The sequence below is a fragment of the Numida meleagris genome, chromosome 1, assembly GCF_002078875.1.
Source record: "Numida meleagris isolate 19003 breed g44 Domestic line chromosome 1, NumMel1.0, whole genome shotgun sequence".
NCBI classification, from domain to species: Eukaryota; Metazoa; Chordata; class Aves; order Galliformes; family Numididae; genus Numida; species Numida meleagris.
Window position 1 is genome coordinate 89,908,621 of NC_034409.1, and position 25,583 is coordinate 89,934,203.

General features: G+C 43.0%; 1 protein-coding gene across 2 annotated transcripts in view; it reads left to right on the forward strand.

Annotated features, from left to right (window-relative positions):
- The window catches only part of PTGFRN (prostaglandin F2 receptor inhibitor), a 65,227-nt gene that overhangs the window by 2,019 nt on the left and 37,625 nt on the right, over positions 1 to 25,583 (forward strand). Inside the window, exon 2 of one of the 2 annotated variants that reach the window (XM_021402281.1) lies at positions 24,911 to 25,276. In XM_021402281.1, coding sequence (XP_021257956.1) covers positions 24,911 to 25,276 — 366 coding nt within the window. The remainder of the gene's footprint in view (positions 1 to 24,910; positions 25,277 to 25,583) is intronic. The other variant, XM_021402289.1, reaches the window with a different exon arrangement.

Below are 25,583 nucleotides of genomic sequence, written 5' to 3' on the forward strand. Positions count from 1 at the left end.
CAAATGTTTTCTCAGCCTTTCTTCTGGATGCAGCACCTTTGTTGTTTGTCAGTGCCAGTGCGGGTAAGGAGATGGTGGATCCCGGGCTAAAGGCATAGGAGAAGGCCTCACAAAAACCTGAGCAGAGCAGGCTGTGGGAAAATGCGGGAATCAAAGCAAGGGTGGTTTAAGAAGTGTTTTTACCTTTCCATCCTGTGTTAAGGTTAGCAAGGTTAGTCACCTTTTTTTCCAGCTCTCATGCATCTTTCCAGGTCCAGGACTACTTTTCAGGGAGCACAGGTGCTTTTTCTGAAATTCTTCATCTGTATTCTCCAGATTTCTCGATTGCTATGTTTTGACACAGCAACAGCTTGTTCTCTTTAGGTAGCCTCTGTTGTATTTGGCTCTAATCCCCGAATCGAGGTATAAGCCTGCCTCGACAAGATTTGAAGTAAGCAGTAGGGGTCATTTAGAAATGCAACTGCATGCTTGATTAGAGGAGAATGCATGTAAAAAATAATACATATCCATCTATCTATCTGCATAAACAAATGCTCAGGGACGTTTCAGATTACAGCTTTCGCATCTAAAAAAAACCTATGAGTTAAATTGGTTTTGTGTCATTTTTTGGTGGCTGTTTTCCAGTCTCTGTAATCCTTTTCAAATACTTAACTGCAAAACAAATCTATATATTTTCTTAATGGAGAAACAGTTACATATCTCAGTTAGGTACTTTTAGAAAGCGAATGTTTCTGTTGCCTGTTTTTAGATGCCTTTCACTGATGCATATGTGTGTGAAGACCTGTGTTTTAGGAGGCAGAGGAATAGACACATTATCTGAAAATTTGAACAATTCCTGATACAGAAAGAAATCAATCACTTGGAAGTTAATTTGGAAAGAACTTGAGCAAAACATTAGTAATAAGAACTGAGTTAAAGTAGGGGTTGTGCCAGTGTCTGTCAAGGTCTCTAAGTCTGGAAGAAAGGACGTTTGATGGAGTATAAAGTGAGGATGTCTCTCAAAATGGAAATATATCTTTTTAATGCTTTGCTTTTGACTTCTCCTGGGGATGCTGTAGTAACCTTCCAGGCCTGCCCTACTGAAGGTCCTGCTTCCTTAGAAGCTAAGTGGTAGTAAGTGATGAAGCCTGTTGTCTAGATATCTCTAAAGTAGCATTGTCTAGGGGTACAGCATTTCAATCTCTGCCCAGGAATAATTAGCCATTTCCTGCATGATCTTTGTTCCCAACCTGAAGAATCATAGAATCACAGGAAGGTTTGAGCTGGATTCTTAAAGGTCATCCAGTCCAACTCCTCTGCAGTGAGCAGGGACACCTACAGCTCCGTCAGGTGCTCAGAGCCCCATCCATCCTGACCTTGGGTGTCTCCAGGGACAGGGCATCCACCATCTCTCTGGGCAACCTGTTCCTGTGTCTCACCGCCCTTACTGAAAAAAACTTTTCCTTTATATCCCGTCTAAATCCCTCTTTGAGTTTGAAACCATTTTCCCTTGTCCTGTCACCACAGACCCTGCTAAAGAGTCTGTCCCCTTCCTTCTTACAGCCCCCCTTTAGATACTGACAGGCCGCTCTCAGGTCTCCCCGGAGCCTTCTCTTCTCAGGGCTGAACAGCCTCAGCTCTCTCAGCCTGTCCTCATAGGGGAAGTGTACCATCCCTTGGATCAAGAAAGTACCCCCAAACTGAATTGAAGAAGAAAGGTAGAGACTGTCACGTAAGCAAGTGTGTTCGGATGTTGGTATTTTCTGCTGTAAGGAACCAGCATTGCTAAGCACTTTGGTTTAGTCTTCTAATATTATGCAGCTGTTATGGGAATGCCAATAAGTTTGTCCTGGGACTGCTTGAAGCTTGTTTCAATGTTGCAGTAGGGCTTCCGCCCCTTGCAGTAGGTGAGGCAAGCTGCTGGAGGAGTCTTACATGACTGGCTCTGAAGGAGCAGCCCGAAGAACAATTTTGTCTGTATGTAGCTCTGGCAAAATAGCGCTGCAGAAATACAAAGAAGAGCTGAAGTAAGCTGAAATAGCTAATTTGTGATAATCTCTATGGCCAGATGGCATTTGCATGGATGCTGTAAAAGAACTGAATTGTTAGCTGAGCTATGGGAAGAATAAGTAAGTTATTAAGACACCGAATCCTGGACAATGTTTTACTCCTTTTAAAAAGGATCTGAAGACGGTTTTTGGAATTAATTGACTTGTGAACTTCAGGAATGAGAACTAATTAAAGACTGGAGCTCACAGGCAAGCTGTCACAGCTGCTGATAGTCAGGGCTGCCAGCAATGCCTGTAGTATGTCTGCTTGGTACTTTGTGTTATGAGGGACATCTCTTAAATTGTTTATTATCCTGCAGGACTTCAGGCTGAAATTCTCAGTGCTGTGTGTCTACCTTTTTTTTTTTTTTTCTTCTCCTTTTCTCCCCTACAAGACAAACAAATAAACAAAAAAGAGCTCAATTGTTTCCAACCTTTCCTCTTTGGAAATGGGGAAGGCAAGAAGAAGCAGGATTTTTTTTTTTTCCTGGCCACTTCTCCCTCCTTGTTCTCCAACAAATAATAACATTGCAGCTGCTAAGCTGAGAAGTTGTATCACCTCCGTGCTTTTGAGCAAGGGCTGGAAATTTGGCTGGAGTTAACTTTGCATCAAGAACATGGCTTTTGCTGTTCTTGTGAAAAATGCCCAAATTTGGCCACATTATAAGACTTGGAAGAGCATCAGTTTCTAAAAGCTCAGTAGGGAATTAGTCTCACGTCTCAGAGAAAGCACTCTGTCATTGCTTTTAAGGTGTCAAAGGATTATGGCTGGAATTAGGAGTGGGGAGGTGGAAGCTGCTTTTTTTATTCCAGTTTCAGAATTCTGTAAATGTGTAGAGAAGTTTTTTGTTTTTTTTTCACCTTCTCCAAAGTCGCCAATATTGAAACTGTGCTGGTCTGTGTGGATCACTGATCGTATCTGCTCGTAAGAGCCAGCTGCTTCAGCAGACAAAGTGTGTATCATCTTTCTTAAATGTGGCTTTTTGAAAAATCAATGTAAACTTTATGTGCAGTTTGTAACTTCAGTTCTCTGGCTTCAGCTCTTCGCTCAGGCTTTTCTCCAGGTGTCCCCCTTTGTCCTTCACTTCATGCTGGCTGTAAACCATCTCCTGCTGCTACTCCCCCCAAAACTGGAGAACTTGCCCTACCCTTCCTGTTTAATAGGCTTGATCCGTCTGGGCTTGCCTTTCTGCCGACTTCCCTAAAGATGTGGTTTAGCTGTGCTGCTTCACGTTTTTTTTTTATGTCTGCAGTTTGCATGCTTTCATGCTTTCAGAGTCGCTCTTTTCTTGCCATATCGGCAGCCATTGAAAGGAATTTGGTGGGACTATGACTGGGGTGATGTTGGCTAGCAAGAGGCTGGTCCTGACAAAAACTCATTCTGCTTAGGTTTGTCAGCCTTCAGAAGAATAATTGCCAGTGTAAAGGACTTTGTTTCTGTGCATGTTCCACTGTTAGCTCCAACTGCAGAGAATTTAGCATTGTATTTCAGGCTTTGATGCAGCGTGACTGTGGGGAATCTTTGAGCAGCTCTAACAGCATTGTTCTCCTACACGCATTAAAATGATTGTTGCAAGAGAGGCATCCATAGGGACCTCTGCCAGCTTCTTATTGATGTGTTCGGTTTCATCTATTGACACACTACCCTTCATTATTACACAGTGAATCCTGTGGCAGTGGAATTTGCTATTAAATCTGCACTGCAAAAGAGAATTGGCAGTAGCTGCTTTAAAAGCAACGTGACCTCTGTGTTTGCAAAGAATAGCTTCTAAATATGAAGCAGATGCTGAGCTAATACAGGACACTTCCTAAATTTTCAGGGTACCAACTATAATCATCTAGAGAAAAATACAGAATTCGTATAGCTTGTGAGTTATCGTGTAAGATTCAGTACTATTTTTTTCCCCAGTAACATCTGATTTATTAGTACTTCCATGCGTTTGTGCCTGAATACAGTGAGTAATACCAAGGTGGAAAACAGGCAATTATTTGTTAGTGGGAACCAGTGGAATAGACAGTGAGGTGCTGATTTTTCCCTTTTGTGCTCCAATCCTACTTAGGGTGCTAGATGGTGGGGCAGGTGATATGTCTTCCTCTGACCTTTGCCATAGACACAAAATATTTTGTACTTTCAGAGCACTACCCATAGTATACACCCGATGTTACAACCTCCACCTTTACCCAAATCACAGGATGGTTTGGGTTGGAAGGGACCTCAAAGCCCACCCAGCCCCAACCCCCTGCCATGGGCAGGGCTGCCCCCCACCAGCTCAGGCTGCCCAGGGCCCCATCCAACCTGGCCTTAAGCACCTCCAGGGATGGGGCACCCACAGCTTCTCTGGGTAACCAAGGAAGTATTCTGATTTTCAGAAGCCTGGTGAAGCCCAGCAGCATCCCGTGTTTTGGGAGGTGGATGAAATTTGTCTGTGTGAAGAGCCTTTCCATTGTCTGTGGAGTGTGCTTGTTTATATTCAGTTCATTTGGAGGTTTAAATTAATGCAAAGTAATAAATCTATTGCATCAACCTTGTTTCCCTTTGATCTCACGGTTTGGTTCTAGACGAGGCATGCAGTATGTACATCTTGGTTTAGAGAGCTGACGTGCCTGGAGCAGGCTTCCATCAGGGAGGGAGCAAATGGTGTGACAGCTTATCAGAGACAAAATCACTCTGATAGTCTGGAGATGGGAGGTGGCAAGGTAAACCTCAGCCCCATGGTTCTGTCCTAAAGCAGTGTTGAATGGACATTAAAGCTATTGACTAAGCTCTGGATGCAGGCAGCTGTATTGATAGGCACCTGTCAATAGCTGCAAAACTACTCACTACCCTAGGTTTGAGAGGTTTTTTATTTAAAAAAAAAAAAGAAAAGAAAAGAAAATAACAGGAGTTGATGGGCGCAGAATTGTAGCTGTTCTTAGAAATCGGAGGTAGGTGAGAAAAGAGTGCTGGGGCAGGACATGCCCCCCCAGAGAGAATGGGAATAGCTTGTTTAAAATGGAAGAATGAGTTAAATGTGTGTTTGCATGGTGCTGTGGTGTTGGGGCAGCTATCACCAGAAAACAGCCTTGGTAGAAGTCACAAGTCTTGAAGCTCTGCAAATAAATCTTGAAATATCCAAGTTTTCTGAGCAAAGTTTTCTGCTCACCACTGGCAGGTAAATGGAATATCTAATTGTGGACTCCTGCAGAGTTTAAAACGAGGACTGAAGCGGGGTGCGTGTGGCTGCAGGGCATGCTGTGGTGTCTGAATTGATTGTAGTGTCTGCCTTTGGAGCCTGAAAGGGATGGCTGATGGGGGTGGCTGCAGCGCTGCAAATAGAGTTGCTGGGTGGGGTTGTGCTTCCGAAATAGCAGAACAAATGAGACTTCAGCTGGTATCTTTGCTCCTGCTCAGCACTGGAGGGCACAGAGCGCGTGCCTGTTCCAGACTCTGTCTTCCTGGTAAACCTATCGAGATCAACTGAGATGAGCCAAAGCTACTTGCCAAGGAGCTGTTAAAGGTCATTTAGAAGATTTTTATGCTGACCCCCTTAGTGTGAGCAGTTGGATTTTGTTAGTATATATAGAGGGAGATTTTTCTTCCTGCCTGAAGCTGAGAGACACTTTGTTCTTCATGCAGAGGCCAGTAACATACAGATTAATATCAGGCACATGCCAGGACAAGGCATCTCCGTACCCAGACTTACTTGCATTAAAAGGTCCTATCTAGAACAAGAAGCTAGTCCCCTTACAGTGCTTTCCTGGAACAAGTGTACGCCATCAGGTGAATAGCTGGCTTCTCTTGCTTCTGTATTTTCCTCTTTTCTCACGCTTCTGGTATTGGTGCATGGAGGTGAGAACTCTCTTTGTGTATGCAGGTTTGGTCAAAGTACAGCATGAGTATTGCTGTCGCACGAGTGACAATTTGGGGTCAGTTGCCTTGTTGCTCTAGAGTCTTCTTTGCAGACCAGTGTGGCACCAGTGAGGTTGCGTGTCTGTCATGAATGAACAGACAGTTCTTGGGATGAAAGTTCTGCAACTTAACTTTCCTTCTCAGAAGAGGCCACTAACATGAGATTTTCTGTGCCTGATGCTTGGGTTAAAATGTGTTCAGAGAAGCAGTTTGCCAGGGAAATGATCAGTCACTGACTCACACTGTGCACCTTGAAGACAAGCAGGTTGCACATGGGGGTGGAAAGATGTCTGGAGGTTTTGGTAGGTAGGAAGCAATGACCCAGGCTGCAGATTCTTTGAATGATGTGGTGACGAAAGCTTTGTTACAACTTCACAATGATGGTTTTTGTTGTCTTGGTCTAATGGCATGAAGTCTTTTTTTTTTTTTTTTTTATTTGACCTTGGATATGTAGGAGAGGAGGTAAAGGGAAATATGACAACAAGGTTGCCTAGGTCTGAGGAGGTGGGGATATGTGCTCATAGAAGATCTAGCAGTGAAGCATGCTGGACCACCTTAGGACCTTTATCTTAGGACCTGTGTATATTGGAGGTATTGAAGGCTTGTTGAGAGGACTCTGTTGTAGGTTAGATATATTTTCTTCCTACTCAGCTGTCAAACTCTCGTGTTGACTGGGGTAATATGATGAAACAATTTTGGGCTTGAAGCCTTGTGCTTGTTGTCAGAGGACAAACATATCTGATATAAGACCTTGTGCTGTAAAAGAGTGGTGGAGGACAGCTAATTGCAGGGAGTTTGGTAATGTGAAGGTAGAACTTTGTGCTTTTGAGCATGCTGGTATGAGTCCGGCCTGCAGGCTGGCCTCGCTGGGCCTATGTGGAATGAATTACTGGTTTTGCTCCACTTCAGAGTGAACATACGTAGTCTGGCCTGAGAGGAATGGAGGCATGTCCTGGGTGACGCAGTAGTCAACAAGTTTGTTCCTTGACCAGTGATTGCGTGAGCTTGGTGCCCACTTTCTGATGCAAAACAGCCAGATGTGTGTTGGCTGTGCCTGGCATTTGCACGTGGAGGTTGTTGAGAGGAAGTTTGCCCTGCTCTTGCCTGTACTGTTTGAGTGGGTAAGCAAAGAACTTTGGCCTTCAAAGTTACTTGAGTGCTTCTCATTACTATTTAACATCACCGTTTCCCTCTGCACGTCTCCATGAATGGTTGTTTTTACATGCCTTAGAAATATATAAATCATAAATTGGCAATTGTTTTCAATACGTACAGCCAAGGAGATTTTTAACTTGTGGCAATTAATGCCCCTACCTTTAAGACCTCCTTGGAATCTTGAATGTATGCCACTAGGTTACGACAGAAAAGTGACCCAATGACCTGTCTGTTTAGCGGGACCCCTAAATACCACTCGAGCAGTTTCATGTACTGCCTCTGTAGTAATTCCCTTCTGAGTGTTACATTTACCCTTACACTACTTAAAACAGAGGTCTTTAGTACTTCAGAGGCAATCCTGCATGGAGGTAAATCCTACTGAGTGTGAGCCAATTCAGCTGTGTCTGCTACAACATATTCTGTTGAATTAAACTTGGTTGTTCTGGATGTGGACACATGCTTTCTAAAGAGGTGCAAAATGGAGCAAATATGGCTCCCCTATTTTGTTCAGCTGTTGCATCCTGTGGAGAGGGCAGATTCCTACATTCAGTGTCATCTGGGCGTTTGTGGGAACTTGTGGAGATCCGTGGCACTGGTTCAGGAGCCTGAAAGTATCTCCCAGCTGGCCTTCCTGGGCCAAAGCTTTTCTCCTTATTGGAAAAGATGACGTGTGTGCTATGTATTGAAATAGAAAAAGTGTGGTGAACGGCCATTGAGAAATTTGAATAGAACTCATTTACAGGGAATTCTGCTTCTCAGGTGATAGATACTGTTGTTTTTAGGAGGGTGGAATCTCTCTCTTGCCCTCTTTCAGCATGTCTATTTCTGTACATGAAGTCATCTTTTGCCAGCCGTTTCTTTCCTCCATTTGAATCCCCTGCTTCTACCTAAACAGTCGTCTCAACAGCGTCAGAAGTTTGAATGCTGGCAAGGGTTTTGTCAGGTTGTCTGGGTTGTTTAGCTCTGTAGGAGAGTGAAATTGTACAGAGGTTCCTCACTGCATCTCTGTTGGAATAAAGACCGGTATGGCATCTCTTCCAATGGATCAGTTGGCCTAAAGAACTCTAAGGAATATTGCCTTAGACCACTGCGGTTACATAAGTATACTGCTACTGGATTATACAGTTATTCTGTGACTCGAAGTTATAATTCTGATTATGATTTCTGCCGCATGTGTGCTGAATTATGCATTGCATGGAAGCTGTCACGAGTTTCAAGTAGTAACAAAGTAAAGTTTAAAAGCAGGTAAGCTCTAAAATGAAATGGTTGGCAGAATACTCTTTGAATTTATGGTGATAGTAATAAAAAAATAGTAATGTCCATTTCTAGATTTTTTTTCTCATACTTAATATCTTTTAATTCTCAGTTTGCTCAAGTTTATTACTATTTTTTAATGTTGAGCTAGAAACTAAGTGGAACCAATTAGTGTTTTCTTTCCTCTGCCCTTTCACTACAAGAAAGTCACCAAGGCCCTGGAGAATGTCCAGAGAAGGACAACAGAGCTGTGAGGGGTCTGGAGCACAAGTTTTATGGAGAGTGGCTGAGGGAGCTGGGATTGCTCAGTCTGGAGGAGGCTCAGGGGTGACCTTATCACTCTCTACAACTGTTGAGGAGGCTGTGGTTAGGTGGGGGGTTGACCTCCAGTATAACCAGAGATAGGACAAGAGGGAATGGCTTCAAGTTGTGCCAGGGGAGGCTCAGGTTGGATGTTAGGAAGCATTTCTTCTCTGAAAGAGAGGTCAGATGCTGGAACAGGCTGCAAGGGAGGTGGTGGAGTTACCGTCTCTGGAGGTGTTCAAGAGCAATGTGGATATGGTACTAAGGAACACGGTTTAGTGGGGAAATATTGGTGATAGGTTGACGGTTGGACTAGATTATCTTGGCGGTTTTTCCAACCTTGGTGATTCTGTGTTTCTATATTTCTGGCATTTAAGGACAGTATGTGGACAAGCACTGAACTAAGTGACATCCAGGCTTAGCAGAAGCATGTGAAATCAGCCTGAGGAAGTCTGTCCTTCCACTCCCTCCCTTTACAGGCAGAAATTAAAGAGCCTCAATTTAAACTCTTCCCTGCAGGATGTTTCCCATAACTCCAAAAGTGGTCTATGGTCTTAGCTTGTCCTTGATATTCCTGATGTGCGCACTTCGACAGTATTCAACCATGGCATATTTCTGCAGAGATAGACAAATGCTGAAACAGTCAGCAGGAGTGATGCTGAGTTTGTTATTAGCTTTCAGTATGGATGCTCAGGGATGTGGCTTTCACCTCTACTGTTGTTTCAGGCTCTGTGCATATAACTTAAAGCCTTGGCTTATGGTAGATAAGTGGGTTTCACTCTGAGCTTGGACTAAAATATATATAAATATCTATATTTCGTGTAGAAAATAGGGTTCTGATTATAATTTCAGTTGAGTTCTGCTTACAAGATGATTTTTTTCAGTGGTAATTGGTTGCCTGGCCATGCCTGTGACTCTTCCCTAGCAGTCAACTATGTACATAACCTTTCTTAAAGAGCTTATCAGCTAGGAATAAGAAGTGTTTTTGATGATTTAGAGGACTGTGCCTCAGAGCTTTCTTTTTCCAGAGATTTTGTAATCTGAATAATGTGATGTGAGTACAGCTTTATTAGAATTGTAAACTCCCATAATGATCAGAAGGGAAGAATGCATCTGCCAGCCGGATTAATGAAGATGGTTCTTTTCATCAGTAGAGAGATTTTTTTCTATAGAATCTCAGAGAATTCTGGGAGATCTTAGTGATTGTACTAAGCATCTATAGATGATGGATAGGAAGTGAATTTCTTGTGTTGACCTGCTAAGAGATGAAAGTATGGGAGTGTGAAAAGGCCAGGCAAAAATCTGAATACTTTAAAGCTGCCCAGGGAAGATAATTACGAAAGTGTTGAACTGATTTTTTTTTTAAACACCCATTTTCTTCAGTAAAGTGGATCTCCTTGTACTATAAAAGCAGAGTGCTTCCTTTCAGTGTAGGGGTAGACTGGACTTCTGTACTTCAAGACTTTGTAGCAATCTCTTGTCTGAGGCTTAAATATTCCTTGTGAAAGGGACAAAGATCTTGAAATAATCTGTGTTTTGTCTGGGGAAGGGCAAAACCTGAACTAGTAGCATGCTCTGTACCCTACGTTTTGATTCTTTGTAGGGCTTTGGCTATAAAACTGCGAACAGTGGAGGCATTTGTAGGCTGCTGTTGCATAGTATTATGGCTCTTCTGCTTGGATTCTTTGAAATGTCTTAATTTGATGTTGTGTGTTTTAACTGGCTGAAGCTCCTGGGAAATGCTCTTCAGATCGTTAATCTCTTAAAAACCTGTTCTTATTTCTGAAAAATTTAGTGGGGACGCAGGGAGAGAGGTGAGGCGGAAGTCGTGTGGTTAAGTGTAGTGCTCTGTAAATGCTTTACCTTCTGTGCAGCTCTTTGCCAGCAGCAGGAGTGCCTACGAGGACCTTTGTTGTTTTCTTACAACAGTAATAATTCTGATTGCTGTCTAATAGCTAACAGACTTTTGTTGTAGGATATTTCCTGATGTTGCACAGCATTCAGTGCCGTTTCTTGCTTATCCTATTTTGCTAATGTTCATGAGAACAGGCTTTCACTTCGGTTTACTTGCATCTTAAGTGACAAAAGCACACCTCTTGGGTATAGGCTGGTGTTGGGGAGCTGCATCTCACATTTCTGTTTCACATTTCTTATGTATGGGTCAGCATTCTGCATTTGCCTTCTGAAAGATATGTCGGTTCGTACAGTGCTGCTAAGGCTGAGTGAATACTTCTCCTTGACCTCTCATGGCTTCCAGCGCATGTTATAAAAAAGGATCAGAACTCACTCTGTGTTTTGGACAGCAGTGTTTCTTGGTGCTGCTTTCTGAGCCTAATCAAAGGTACATCTGGGGAATAGTAACTCTCCCTGTGTGTTGAGTCCACCTCCGTTACCAGACTGCCATTTGTGAGCAAAGGGGGCAGTTCAGAGAGATGCATTTTAGCTAAAATGAGCTAAAATCTCAAGGATACTTAGGAGATGCTGCTGAGAATCTTTTCTCACTGTTTAAAAGTGTGGACTGCTAATTTTAGTGTCTGTGGACAAGTCTGCAGCTTTCCTGATGAATTTTAACACCCTTAAATTTCTAAATGGGTGCTGTATTTTCCATGTTTTGTTCACATGGTGCTCTAGATTGTGTGTTGTTAGACAGCTGCTGCTCTTGCACCAGGCATCATTTCTTTTCAGTCAATGCTAAAATAGTTCTCTTGTATTAATACGGTGGCTGGTGTAAGACTTCTGAGATTTAGCCTGCAATGTGCTGTTGCTGATGCAATGGTTATTTGCAACTTGCATTGTTGTCTTCTTACACTATAGACGTGCACTGATTCAGGAGCCTGCAAATGGCTGGCGTGCTCTCTGTTGGGATGAAGTTTGGCTTTGGAGTCTTTTTCTTCTGTTGTAAAATTTAGTCTGGATCCTGCCTGTTCTTCCCAGTACAACAAATGCGAGGATGCCTAGGGTGCATGCAATCTGCCGTCTGTTTCAGTGTAAGCTGATTATAAGTGTTAGTTACAGAATAATTTCACAAATCTAAGTTTCACCCAAATAAACAGCTCCTTATTTTGTATGTGGATTGTCTTATAAGCAGTGTAACCCTGGGACAGCTCTGCGAGGAGACTGGAGCAGAAAAGAAGCAAGTGGTTTCCCTCTGGGCGTCTCTCAGAAATTGTGTTTTCCTTTTCTTGCTGCTTTAATGTTGTGTTGGGTTTCTACCTGCCTTTCTGTCCTATCTCACGCCCCCAGGAGTTCCCTTCTCTTCTAATTTTAAGAGTTACTTAACATTCGGTATTCTTCCATTCTTTTTCTTGCCTCTCCTCACCACCTGAGGAGCAAGCAGTGGAAAAAAAGGGTATTTCCTCTACGCCCCTGAAGCTGGAGAGGGAGCAGTGTGACACCAAACATCCATTCAGCATCATGTCATGCCTCTGACAGCAGTCAGGGCTGGATGCCTAAGGAAGGGTGAGCACGCACTGTGACCATCTTCTCACCACCGTCTGTAGCTTAGAGACCTCCTGAGTTAGAGATAGTATCCTCATGTTTAACCTCAGACTTTTCCTCCCAAAGCCTGCCAGTGGGCATTTTGTTTGACCTCTTGAAGTTCATTTTCTGAAGTGCGCTGAGTGAGGGCGCATATTGACTGATCTTTGTCTGTGTGTTAACTTTCCCTTTCTCTTTTATCACCTGTGATGTTGACCTTCCCGTACGCAGCATGCCAACGACAGCAGCAAAGTAAATACTTTTGAGATATATTTTTTTAAAGTGGAAGTAACAGGAAGCATTTTAAGATGTGTATTTAGGCATGCTTATCTGAAAATTAGTAACTAATGGCTGAATGCCAACTACTAGGATTCTGAGAAGCAATACATTGCAATGCAGTCTCTGCTATGTGGCTGCATGTGGATTTCTTGAATGTCTGATACCATAAAATTCTTCCTAAGCTTAAGCGTATGTGACATTCTGTAGTGCTCTGTGTTACTGTGTATACAAGGGAGGCCATTCAGTATTGATTGTAGAGAAAAGAGTAGATACTATTGCAAATGCTGCAAGTTAGTCAGAAAAGGAGCAGTGAAAACTTGCTGGTCTGTAATGTAAAAGGGAAAAAAGGCTTTCCGTTTGTGATGGGGAGCCAGAGGTGACTGCTTGACTTCTTCAGCCAGGCACTGAATTGATGAGCTTTGCTGTTCTGCTACTGGAGATAACAAAATACCTGCACTGAATGCAGGGCAAGGTTTTCAGAGGTGATGGAGGGCTTGAGGCAGTGAGCTTGAAATGTTACAAAGAGATTTGGCTCCCAAGGTTAATACTTGGGGTTTTTTGAAAGTTGAGCCTTTTGATTTCTTGAACTAGCTAACTTTGCTCACCAGAATGGAGTGTTGTGGGTTTTTTCTTTTCTTTTCTTTTTCCTGCTTGCTCTAGAAGAGCCAAGTACAAAAGTACAAAGGATTTTGTTTCTCTCCAGGATGGGGATAACTGAGAGCAGAGCTGCACCAGGTGTGAGTCTTGCATGAGGTAGTTCAGTTCTGCAGATTTTGGGATCATTCATGTGTTGCCACGTGCCTGTACCTGTTCACCCATCCCAGCAAGTATCCTAGTTTTGCCTGATCTAGTTAAGGTAAACAGCAGTCTCGTACAATGCCATTTACTTTCTTGTGCAAGAACAGCTTTCTAGAGCTAGAATTCAAGGAAAAGGCAAGTAATTACACAGTTAATTTGCCTTCAGACTCTCAGAGACAGTGTTTGCTGGCAGGTTTTCAGTCTTGCACACTCTTTTCAGAAGCTTTTGGCCGTGGAGTTTGTTGGGCAGGGTTAAGCAGCACTGTGGAGAGTGGGCAGTTTTCATATCCAAGGCATACATGTGTTGATGGCTTAACTCACATTTATGACTTAGGGAAGAGTTCCCATTTCCTCATTGAAATTTTAGAGTTAGACATGAGCAGTCCTTGAAGTATCCTTTGGGAGGAGTGCGCAGGCTGCATCTTTGTTTCCATTTTCTTTAGCGTTAGGAATGCATTTCTGAGGTGAATCTCCTCACAGCACACCTGCTGTGCTTCATTTGCCCTTGAGTCTTTGGCCTATGGCACCAAACCCAGCCTGGGGCAAACTCCCAGCATTGTGTGGCTCTGGAGTCCTCAGAACCAACAACCCTCTACCTCCAGTCTTTTCCTCCTTTGAGACTAGCTGGTGAAATAGACAGTTGTGCTAGTCTTGTGAATTTGTAGATGGTGGGGTATAAGCTTTTTTTGTATTTTTAATCATAGAATCATTTGAGTTGGAAGTGACCCATACACACCATCTACCCAACTCCCCTGCAGTGCACAGGGACACCTACAGCTCCATCAGGTGCTCAGAGCCCCATCCAGCCTGACCTTGGGACACCAGGGACACCACTTCTCTGGGCAACCTGTTCCAGTGCTTCACCACCCTTACTGAAAAAAAAACTTTTCCTTTATATCCAGTCTAAATCTCCCCTCTTTTAGTTTGAAACCATTTCCCCTTGTTCTGTCACAGTGGACCCTGTGAAAGAGTCTGTCCCCTTCCTTCTTGCAGCCCCCCAAATATTAGTAAAGTAAATAAACAGAGTGTCTTGTGTTCCATCTACTAATCTAAATACCTTATTCTCAATTTTCAGGAGTCTTAATGCAAGGAACCTGATTTATTTAAATGTTGTTTTTGAAGTTTTTTTTCTGGTTCCTCTGGAACTGCCTCTGTTGATATATGTCTCTTTCAAACAATGAGGAGTGCTGTGGCATGCCTGTTTCAGAGCCAGCTGTTTTGCAGACCCATCTGGGGATAATTTTATTTAATGTTCTGTGTGGGGTTACACAGACCCTCTTACAGACCTTGACCCGGGTCCCCATGCATCGTCTGGATGCTGTTTTATGTCCCTGACCTCTTGTATTTTTCCTATCTAGACCCCTTCCTTCCTCTTGCCCCCTCCCTACCAGTAGTCTTCTCCTTTGCTTGGAGATAGAGACAATCCTGTAATGAAAAATGTCTCTTCCTGAGACAGGAATAATTTAACTTGTTCATGGTGTTTTGTTTTGTTTTGTTTGTTTTTTAATGCTAGAGACCAGATTAGCTGCCTTTTCTGAGGCAGGAGAGTTTCTCATAGTTGGTCCCTTAGCAAATAACAGAAGCTCAGCCACAACAAGTATTGTGAATACCTTGCGCTCCTGTTCTCAGTTACAGAATTAGTTATGTAAACCTTATATTAAAGAAGGAAGAGCCCTGGTGTGTCTTAAATCATGCTCTGTGTGTACACGCATGCGTACAGTTCCTTCTTGTCCAGGAGAAAAATATCTGTGCTCCTAACATGCAGGCTCTATAGAGATTAGCATACTAAACAGTGTTGCTCTGCATGACCTGAAATTGGCTTTGAGTGCTAATTGGATCTGTGGGTTTTGGGGGGGGGGGCTGGAAGACATTGCCCTCTTGTTTTCCAGGTTGCAGGCAAGAGTATAGACGTGATGGGGGTGTAGGGGTCCATGTGGAGGGAACTGAGCTCCTAAGCTACGGGGTTACCAGCTGATAGAATTGAAACTGTCTCCTGTGCACTTGCTTATGTCTTCTTTACCTAGCTGTGCAGATCTTTCTATTCCCGTCTTTATGTGAAGAAACATGATGATACAGGGACATGAACACCATGTTAGATCACAGGCATTCCTGGTTTCAATTACTAACAGCTTCTGTTGTCTTACACGCATGTGCTCTAGTTGGTAATCTGTCCAGGTGTACCTTCTACAGCCAAATCGCTGCAGTAGCCATGCTTCTGCATTTGACTATGTGTGCTGAAGCAGAACAGGCACTGATTCCCGTTCCGTAACACCTATTCTGTGTGCATCTGTTGTTGGCATTTCTAATGTGGCTTCTTGCTTGGAGATTATTTATGTTGAAGATGGAACGTTAGATAATTAAATTATGGTTAAAGAGGATTACTCAATAAACAGTGAGATCCATCCCTCCATGGGCTCCTATGGCTGCAGATCAGTTGCCAAGCACTGAGCCGGGGTGGGCCAGCGCCATGTGCTGCCATGGCCAGAAGTTCCAGCAGCCTTGCTGACTGGTCACCACCTTCTGTAATCTCTCACAGCAGCAGGTGTAAAGGGAATGAAGCTGTCCTTCTGGATCCCAAACCCGCCAGAGAGTCTGTGAGCCTGACATGGGTGCTGGGATGCTCCAGTGGTGGCTGCTGTCTCCTGCAATCAGGCTTGGCTCTGGTGTTGGTTTTCCTGACATCTGGACTGTGGCTTCTCTTATCTCAACAGTGGAATGCTTGCTGGGAAATTAGCCTCTGTGTACTGAGAGTTGAAATGATCCTCTGCAAGAGGTTTTGGGGAAGTGAGGGGTAAGGCTCATGTCTGAATTATTAAAGCAGGCGTGTGGCTCTTTTTAATCCCCTCTGCCAGTCCCCTCTAGGCTTCACTTGACTTTAGAGAGGATTTTGTCTGATATAGATGAAGTGTGGGGTTGATTTGAGGTGGACTAGGACCACCAAATTTGAGCAGGTAAAACAAACAGAAGCTATTGTGGTGTTTATGTTTGTTTGTTTGTTTGTTTTGCTTTTAATATGAATGAAAACTAAAAGCCTTCATACTTCATTTTGGATTTAGCACTTCTTATATTTGAAAACGTGGTTAATGGTTTTGGATATTACCTAACAGTAAAGATAACTGGAAAAAAAAGAAGACTGCTTCACACCATTAAAAACCGGTATCTGCTGCTCTGGAAAGAGAAAGGGTGATAATAATAGAGATTGTTTTGGGGAGAGGGCAGCCAGGAGTGTTCTAAGATTTCCCTTTTAAAATGAGTATTTTGTGAAATTAGAAATTTGTGAAACACATTGATATTGCTGTATGGAGTCATAGAATGGCTTGGGTTGGAAGGGACCCTAAGGATCATCAAGTTCCAACCCCCATGCCGCAGACAGGGCCGCCAACCTCCAGACCTGGTACCTAGACCCGGGACCCCATCTAAGCTGGTCTTAAACACACTATGTGCATCTTTTAAAATGTCTTTTGACAAAAATACATTTTTCTAGCTTTACAATTTCCCCATCTTCTCTAGGTGCCATGTTATATTTAAAATCATGCTGGTTAAAAAATGTATTAGCTTTTACAGTTTAACACGGTCTTGTCTTAGATTTAGATTTTTTGTCTTGTGTTGGATTTTCATGCTCAGTGTGATTTTACTTAATGCAGAATTAGAAATGATTTATTCTAGACTGATTGTTTCCTCAATTAAATCCAAAGAAGGCTCAGTTCAATACTAGAGAGATGCTGCATTCCACACAGAGCAAAGATGGTTGGTCTCTGCCCAGAAGAAATTACAATATAGAGCAAATGGATTTGGGCTGCTCTGCTTGGTTCCAACTGCTTTGGGAAAGATTTAAGATAATAGATAAGTTAATGATGTTGTGGAATATTATTAATTTTAATTCTGTATATTCCAGTTTGAGGACTTCTTTAATATTGGTAAATGTATGCAACCCTTCTAGATTTGAATTAATATTATTTTTTTTCCCATGACCTTCCTCCCCATAAAAGAAAACGTGGAGATATTTTTGAAATGGCATTTCTGCAAATTTTTGCAGCCTTGCTTCCAGCTCTGCCAGCTCTTCGGAGTTGTGGGCTTTGCTGCTTTGTCAACTTTTTTTCTTGAAATGAAAGATATTGAACCTCTCCTCTCACAACACAATTTGCTTCTGAGGCAGAACAGCAGAAAATCACCTGTCTGGTGTGGCAGTTTAAATACCAGTTTCAGAGTCCCTGCACTTTCTGGGTCTGTTGTCACCAGGTAGCCTAAATGGAGCGCCCTGGCAGGGTAGGGCAAAAGTGGAGTTGTGTGAGAATGTTTGGAGAAAAGTCAGTGAAGATCAGTAGCAGGGGCAGGTCTTTCAGGTGAGGCACAGGAAGAAGCAGCATGTTGATTCTTGCATATCACTTTTTTTTCTCTCATTCTTCCTTTGTTCCCAGCTGCATTTTGGAGACTTGTCAAAAGTGGTTCATTATCTTCAGCCTTTTATATTCAACTGTCAGTCAGCGATAGGGAAAGGAAATAGAGATCATATGTGATACAGTTGTTCAACATCCAGAAGAATCTAAAATGCAGTCTTCAGTATTATCTCTGCCTATTAGGCGTTTCTGTTGGGACTGGTGGTGGCACAGTTTTCTGCCTGCTTAGGGTGCTCAGTTTATCAACCCAGCTTTTTGCTTTACATAGCTGGGAAAGGTTTATATGGCTCCCTTCTTCCCCTGCTTTCCTATAGCATACCTATCCTTGAGACTGGGAAGCAGCACTGCACTTTGGGATCTAGGGTGTCTGCAGCAAATGATAGCTCTGTTGAATTAGTGACAGGACAAGAAGTAATGGCTTCAGGTTGCACCAGAGGAGGTTCAGTTTGTGTATTAGGAAACATTTCTTCTCAGGAAGAGTAGTGAGGTATTGGAACAGGCTGCATGGGGAGGTGGTGGAGTCACCGTCCCTGGAGGTGTTCAAGAACCGTGTGGATGTGGCACTGAGAGGCATGGTCAGTGGGCATGGTGGGGATGGGTTGGTGGTTGAACTGGGTGATCTTAGTAGTCTTTTCCAACCTTAGTGATGCTATGGTTCTATCACACATGCAACCTGTTTTCTGCTTTACCAGTTTCTAGTTTCTAGTGTCGTTTATGGTTCCTTCTACTTATGCTGTAGCAGAAAGAGTTGCAGAAGCACTTAATGAAAATTCCTGCAGCTCATTTTGACAAATAGAGAATGGAGTGGGTTGCTTGCTTGGATGAGTGAGATGCCAGTCTGTTGGTCTTCTAAAGGGTGGAGTGGAAGAAGGGTAGGATGCTTTATTCCTGATAACCATGGGATCGTCTTAGAAGGCAGCATCAGGAGAGGCAGTTGCTGTAGCGGAGACAGGGAAGAGGAAGGAGGCTTTTCTTCTTGTGATTCAGTTAAGATTTTCTGAAATAGATCTCTTTGGCCAGCGCAGATAGTAGATTTAGTGTATTTTATATGGTGGAGTGCTGTTGTCTTACTCTCTCTGACTTTTTAGATAACACCTTTTGACTGCTCTTTCCAGATCTGAACTTGCCTATTACTTTGTGTTTACCCAGAGGAACATCGTCCTGACACTCAGGCTGGGCAGAAAAGTCAGGTCTCATTCACTGAATGTTCATCTGGCCCACTGTGATGTTGTGTTTTGTATATCTGGAGTGTATTAAGAAAGAAGAAAAAAAAAAGGGGGGGGGGGGGAGGGGACATGGAAAATCTGTTTTTGTGGTTTTTTTCTGCCGAGCTCAGTTGGCTGTCTCCCTAGACTCTGACAATAAACAGAAAGTTTATTAAAGTGCTCCTCTCCATTGATGACAGATAGAGCCTAGGTAACTAGCCAAATAAGCCAGCAAACATTTAATGCAGCTGTGCAGAAGGATTTTCGGAAACGGAGAGATGCACCGTAGGATGACTAGGAACTGTGTCTCAGTGAAAGCCTTGAGGTTTGCTTAGGTGCATTTGAAATCACTTTTCTTGGGGGAGAGGTGGGGTGAATGGAAAAAACAGCAGGTCGTTACTGTGCTGCAGGAGATGTTATTTTAATCCTTTCCTGTGAATCTTAATCCATGGTGGTATAGATAGAGATGGAGCCCAGCTGTGAAGGTATTCAATTTTTCACCCAGTGCTGGAGATGTGGCTTTTCTGAGATCTCTCAGATGGCATGGAGATCAGAGCAAGCCAGCAGCCTTGCAGTTTGATAGCGTTTCTGAGGCTTCACTTAAGATGCAGTATGCGTTTCTTCATCCTGATAGAGATAATGGGTTTTAAGCAATTACACCCAGGCTAATTCCTTTTGATAAGAGCTCTCCATTATCTAAAAAAAGAATCCCAGCCGCCCGGGAAAGAACAGTGTAAATGTCTCTCTCATGAACTCTTTCATTTGCTCTTCTCCGATATCTTCAGATGATGCACTGCAGATCTTTCAAGCCATAAAAGTCTACCAGTCCTTTTTTAGGTAGAGAGTATTGCAGTCAGGGAGGTGTAACAGCACTGTTGCACTGCAAGGTGCAGAGCTCTGTCTGCTTCAAGTAGGCTAGTACAGAGATTATGGCTTAGACTGCAGGGATACAATTGGTCTCTCTTACAGGAGCCTTTGTTCCTTCCCAGTACAGGCTGTTTGGTTGCAAGGGACAGGTTGCGTCTGCTGATTAGGATGATCTAAATTTTGTAATATGGAAGGAGCAGCAAGAGAGCAAGAGCCTACCATTGTATCTAGGATAGATCCCAGCCCCTGCTGTGTGTCTTTTTGCACTGGAAAGAAGAGTGTGATGTTGGTGCACGTTATGCAGGGATGGTAAGAGATCTCGTTTATCTATATATAAGACTAGTAAAGAAATTTCAATACTTAGCTGGATTTCTGGTAGCTAAAAAAATATAATTTCTTGTATTCTCCTTGATCCCCCTCTGTCTTTTTCTCTTCTGCATAAACAATGTAGGATAGAAGATCTAATTGATGGCATTTAAAAATGTGCGCATGGGGGTAATCTCAAAGCGTCATACTGTTTATGTAAATGTGCGACTTCTAGGAAAATGACATTATATATTTAAATGCATGTATATTGTGCTAACAGCATTGAAAGGTTTTCAGATATTGTAGATGTAGTTATATTTCCTTCTTTTTTTCTCCCAGCTAGTCACATATGGCATTCTTGATGTGGAGCTGCCTGATGATAATTAAAACTGGGGGGGGGAGGCAGGGAAGTAAGAAATTGGTGGTAAGGATTATAATTTCTCCTGTTGGTATGCCTTGGTTTTCCTTCCCTGGAGAAGGGCCTGGCTGTCATGGCATGCTGCCTGTCCTGTACCTGGCTGCTGCCTTAGAAAAGTTGTTGAGTGCCTCCCGCCAGGGGCCTGAGCAACTCTTCTCAGAACAGAGGAAGAGGATTTGTGTGGACATGTCTCTGTGGTAAGACAAAAATGATGCAAAAAAAAAAATTTTTTTTTCTTCCATTCTGGAAAATGGCTTCACAAACGCTGTAGTTAAGCAGTGTGATGTGGCAGTGGGAGATTAGGCATTTTGCTTGAAATGGGATGCAGAAGGAGCAGCTTTTCATGGTGGGAAATCCATTGCTTGTTCTCCAGTATGGCACAAGAAGGGTTGTCCTTGCTCAACTGCCTCCTTTAGACAGGGCTGCAGCAAAGTGATACCTAGGTGGAAAATAAATGGAGGAGTTCTCAGAGGAAAAATCATTACCACCATTTGCAGAGTTCCCTGCGGCATTTCCTCCTGTCATAAATGGGGTTGTGAGCTTGAAAGGGTTGCTGTATTTCCTTCCAAGATATGGTAATATTTAGTTGGCAAATGAAACAACCTTTTGTTTGGAAAGCTCTTCTGAGATGCCTTTGGGATGAAAGGCATCAGCAACGTTGTCGTTATATCTCTTGTGACTGCCTTGGTTGAGGAGCTGGACTATGTGAGACTTGAGTTCTTAGCCTGAGCCAATTTACGGAGTCTTCAGCTCTTACTTTTTTGGCTTTAATTGGCTTCCTACTGCATGTCACATTGCATTTTCCTTTGGAAGGCAGATGTAGAAAGTCGACTTCCTTCTCTGGGCTGCCAAGAGAACATGGTTTCTTATTAGACAGAGCTGTCTAGTGTGGGCTGGAGGCAGCACCTTGTATAAGAGAGCACTGAAGCATAATTGTGTTCTTTGCAGTAAAAGTACCATCCCAGTCTTGTGAGCAAGTCCACAGATTACTTCTTGTCATGTTCTTTCATGAACGATATGAAGATACATAATTGCTGTGATGATGAAGCTCCTAGGAGACTCGTTATCAATGATAACGTCCCTAATGTAGGAGGAAATCCTCACCAACTCTTCTGAGGAGCTGGTGCTGGTTGAGAGTTTGAGCAGAACAGTTGTTCTGTAGGTCCTCCATGATTTTGCTGCCTTGTTTTCTTTTCTATCCTAAAAACTGCACGTTTCTATTTAATGTTCTTGGATTGACTTCACAACCTATCTACTCAGTCAATCTACTTTCCGTATTCTCTTCTTTGAAAGGATTTCATGTAGTGACAGCAATGAGACGTTGCATCTAGGTGATGGAACAAATTAATTCAAGTACTTCATGCAACGTTGGTAGGGAACAGATACTAGCACAAAACTGCGTAGGTTACGTCTGGAGTGCCTTGCCTCTATATTATTGATATGTCAGTTCCCAGTTTATTGTTATATCTTAATACATACTTTGCCTTTTGTTTTGGAAAGTAGTTCCTGCAGTTTCATCCAGTGATCCAGTAGCTATAAAAGTAGTTTTGCATTTAAGCAATTAATCTCATACTCAAAAGATTGGATGTCCACTGTTGCAGTCAACGATATCAAGCCAGTTATTGAGCCCCTGCTAAATACACATCTCTTTTTTTTCAGTATCATAAAGGCCACTTACTAAGTTGTTCGTGTTCTGTTGGGTTTTGTTACTAATGTATACACTCTTCTGTCCTGCTCCATCTGTTTCTACAGTTAAATGGTATTCAAATGAATTCATTAAGAACATGTCACCTTATATTAACATTGAAATATATTAGATGTCGTGGAAAATAAATGTTCCCAATAAATTTACAGAGTGTGAAGATCTCATAAGAAGATTTCAGAAAAGCTGAACTTTGTTCTGGGAAGATGGAGGTGGGGGGTTGTGACTCTAACACGGGGCACTGCAAGAACAAAATATTTGTGAAAGCTCCTGTTTATCTGCCAGAGCAAAATAGAGCTTACCTCTTGCCAAGGTTGGTATCTGTAGCTCAGTGCCTTCTGCTGCACTTACATGAAATGCTAATCCCTAATGCACAGTGAAGAACGTAACACTTGTTTAGCAGCAAGGGACACTCTTCTGTTGATTGCTGCAGGACAAAAAGCAGAGCCCTAGATTCATGGCTTGCTAGATCTAGAGCCTCCTGGGTCGCCTCGAATGGCAGCTCATCCCTGGAGTATCTGCCCTGTGCGCACTCCTCCCTACCTGTAGGCAATCAGAGCACAGCAGCTGCTCTGTATTAAGTTCATATCCTCTTACCTTGTGATGCTGTCTCTGCGCTTCTGCCTCGTAAGTCCCTGTGCCCCTATATTTCCTTTGTGCCTGCCTCCTCTTAGAAAGATGCTAATCACCCCTACCTTCATTTAATGTCAAAGCGTCTTTAGTGAACTTGGAAGGAAGAGAAACAGAGCTGTCTGTGCTAATCTCAAAGACAAATGTGTTGCCCTTGCCGCATTAGCCGTGCTTTTGTCACCTCTAGATTGGATTAGTGCAGTGCACAGTATGTGGGTCTGCAGCTGAAGGCACATGCAGAACCGTGTTGTCTGCTTGTTTTAGTGTCACCGGAAAGTATTTTCTAGGGAGAAGATGGTGTTTAAGAGCAAGGCCCTCAGTCGGGATCCTGAGCTGACTTCTTGCACTGGTCTGTTCAGAGCCGCTTTGGCTGTCAGGTAGCGCTTTAAAGCTTACCTGCTGCTGTTCCTGCTTTTTCTAAAAGGACAAGTTGAAGGACTGAATGAGGCTAGAACGTAAGGCCTGGTGAGAAGTACAGTGACTTGAGCCTCTCAGCTATTTTTATTTTTTTCTTAGTTATATTTCTGTATTCTGGATTTTAATATATGGTGCTTGTGTTTAGAGATATGCCCTTAAACACCTGTGACTGAGGACAAGATGTAGACAGCTGAGATTTTTCCTTTTTTGTTCACACTAGGAAGGTGCAGAGAAGTCCTTATTTAAGACTAGTCAATCACTTGATCAGGTGCATAACAGTTTTCTGGGAGAAGTATAAGTGAGTAAAAGATCTATTTTTAATGCAGACCAGGGTTAGTATAATGAAACAGTATGTACTATGTTTACTATAGAACACCATAGCAATCAGGAAGCTGAACTTTTAGGAGTGAGCCTGTACATATGAACAGCCTGCAAAGCAGAGGGTGTGCTGGGAGTTACCTGTCCTTATCAGCTGCAGAGGTAAAGACAGTGTCAGTCCTTGGTTCAACTGTTTGCTGAACTATAATTGGAGACCAAAATCTGCTTTTTATCTTGTAATTTTACTCAGTGCGTAAACTTAGCTGCTCGTGTTTTTTTAAAATACCCACAGATGATCTTGATTCTTGCACACATCCCTCTCAATGCTGCTCTTTATAACAGGTTGCCCTGGGGGTGGTTCCTCTCCGTGAGAGCGATTTCTTTGCCCAGCCTGGGATTCCTACTGGCATGATGGCTCTGAGCCACTCTAGAGTACAGTCTTGAGGTATTGAATACAGCAAGAGATATAAGGGGAAGGCTCACCGCATATATCAGTGTTTATGTTGCTAGCTGGTGGCTTTCCCAGTGTGCCTGATAAACTGGAGCAGTTGTGAGTTACTGGACTTCATGTGTGTGTGGATTGTTTGTTTAAACTTGATTTTGCCTGAGTCGAATCCCAGATCAACCTAGTGGTCCAACTGCTCTTGATATCACTGGTGGTCTACTTGGTTTTAGCAAGATCAGTATTCTGGGTTCTGTTTTGCAAAGCTGCCGAAATATTTAGTTGTGGCTATGGAGCTAGTGGGATGTTGTAAGAGTTTTGTTGTTCCTCTTTGGAGACTGGGCTTGGGTAGTTCCCCTCTCTGAAAAAGTTTCTGTGGCTGGAACTATGAATCAAAGCAGTTTGTTCTTTGGGGAAGTGAGAAACTGCCAAAATCCATGCCCAGCTGCTGGGGTTATCCTTTGAGCTACAGAGCCAAATGGACCAGAAGAGTCTTCTCCCGTGTCTTTGCCAGGCTCTCTGGCTAGTTTAAGTGGTTCACACTTTTGGCTGAAGCATAACGTGTTGCCTTGCCATCCCTCTGCAGAGCACTGCTGTTGCTCTCCTATCCTTTTAGTTTAGACAGTCCCTGTCTAGTTAGACAAACACAAGTGAAACCCCATGTTTTCCTGTGCTCTGGAGGGAGCATGCTCTGTTCCTGCTCCCATGTTCTGAGACTTCCACCAAAGATGAAGTGTGTGTTGGAAACAAGCGTGGTTACAGAAGTCCATTCAAGTACTGTCTGGTGAAATTAGTAATTCCTTACTAAATAAGCAATGAAATAAAGATTGCTCACACTAAAAATGATGTTTTCAGGGTTACTGTTCCAATGAGATTAAATATTAATAGGAAAGATTGCTCTTAGTAGTTCTAGCTTTCTGAGGAGTGTGTCCAACCTTATTCTGTATTGCTCTTTTTTGGTCCAAGCCTAGCCTGGTAATTCTTTTGTTAACTGTCTGCTTTCTCTCTCCTTATACTCCAACATAGCTTTCTGCAGAGGACGTATTGTGAGGGTGCCCAAAGGCCCTCTTATTCGAGTCGTGGGCACGGAGGTGGTGATCCCTTGCAGCGTTAGTAACTATGATGGACCCAGTGAACAGAACTTTGACTGGGAGTTCTCCCGTGACACTGACTTCTTGAGGATAGTGAGTACCTGGGATTCTACATTCACCTCTGACGAGTACCAAAAACGTGTGGGCCGCGGGGATATCAAACTGAGACGGAGCAGCAACGATGCTGTGGAACTTGTGATTAGAAACATCCAGCCAACTGACCAAGGGATATACAAATGCTCCACGCCAAGCACTGATGCCACTGTTCAGGGAAATTATGATGCTGAGGTCCAAGTGAAAGGTATTTCTGAAGAGTGAGGTGTGCTCTAAGTTTGTTTTTAGTATTGATTATAGGTGTACCACTAATAATGTTGAACTTCTGTTGCTTTTGAGCATTGTGACTTTCTTTTTTCCTGTTAAGTTCTCCTGCAGGCAAAATTCAAGATTGGGAATTACAGTAGTAGTGAATGCATGCAAGGTGAAGAAGCAAAGGGAAGCTGTTACTTTAAGCACGCCTTACTCCTTGCCTTACTCCTTGCCTTACTCCTTGCCTTACTCCTTGCCTTACTCCTTGCCTTACTCCTTGCCTTACTCCTTGCCTTACTCCT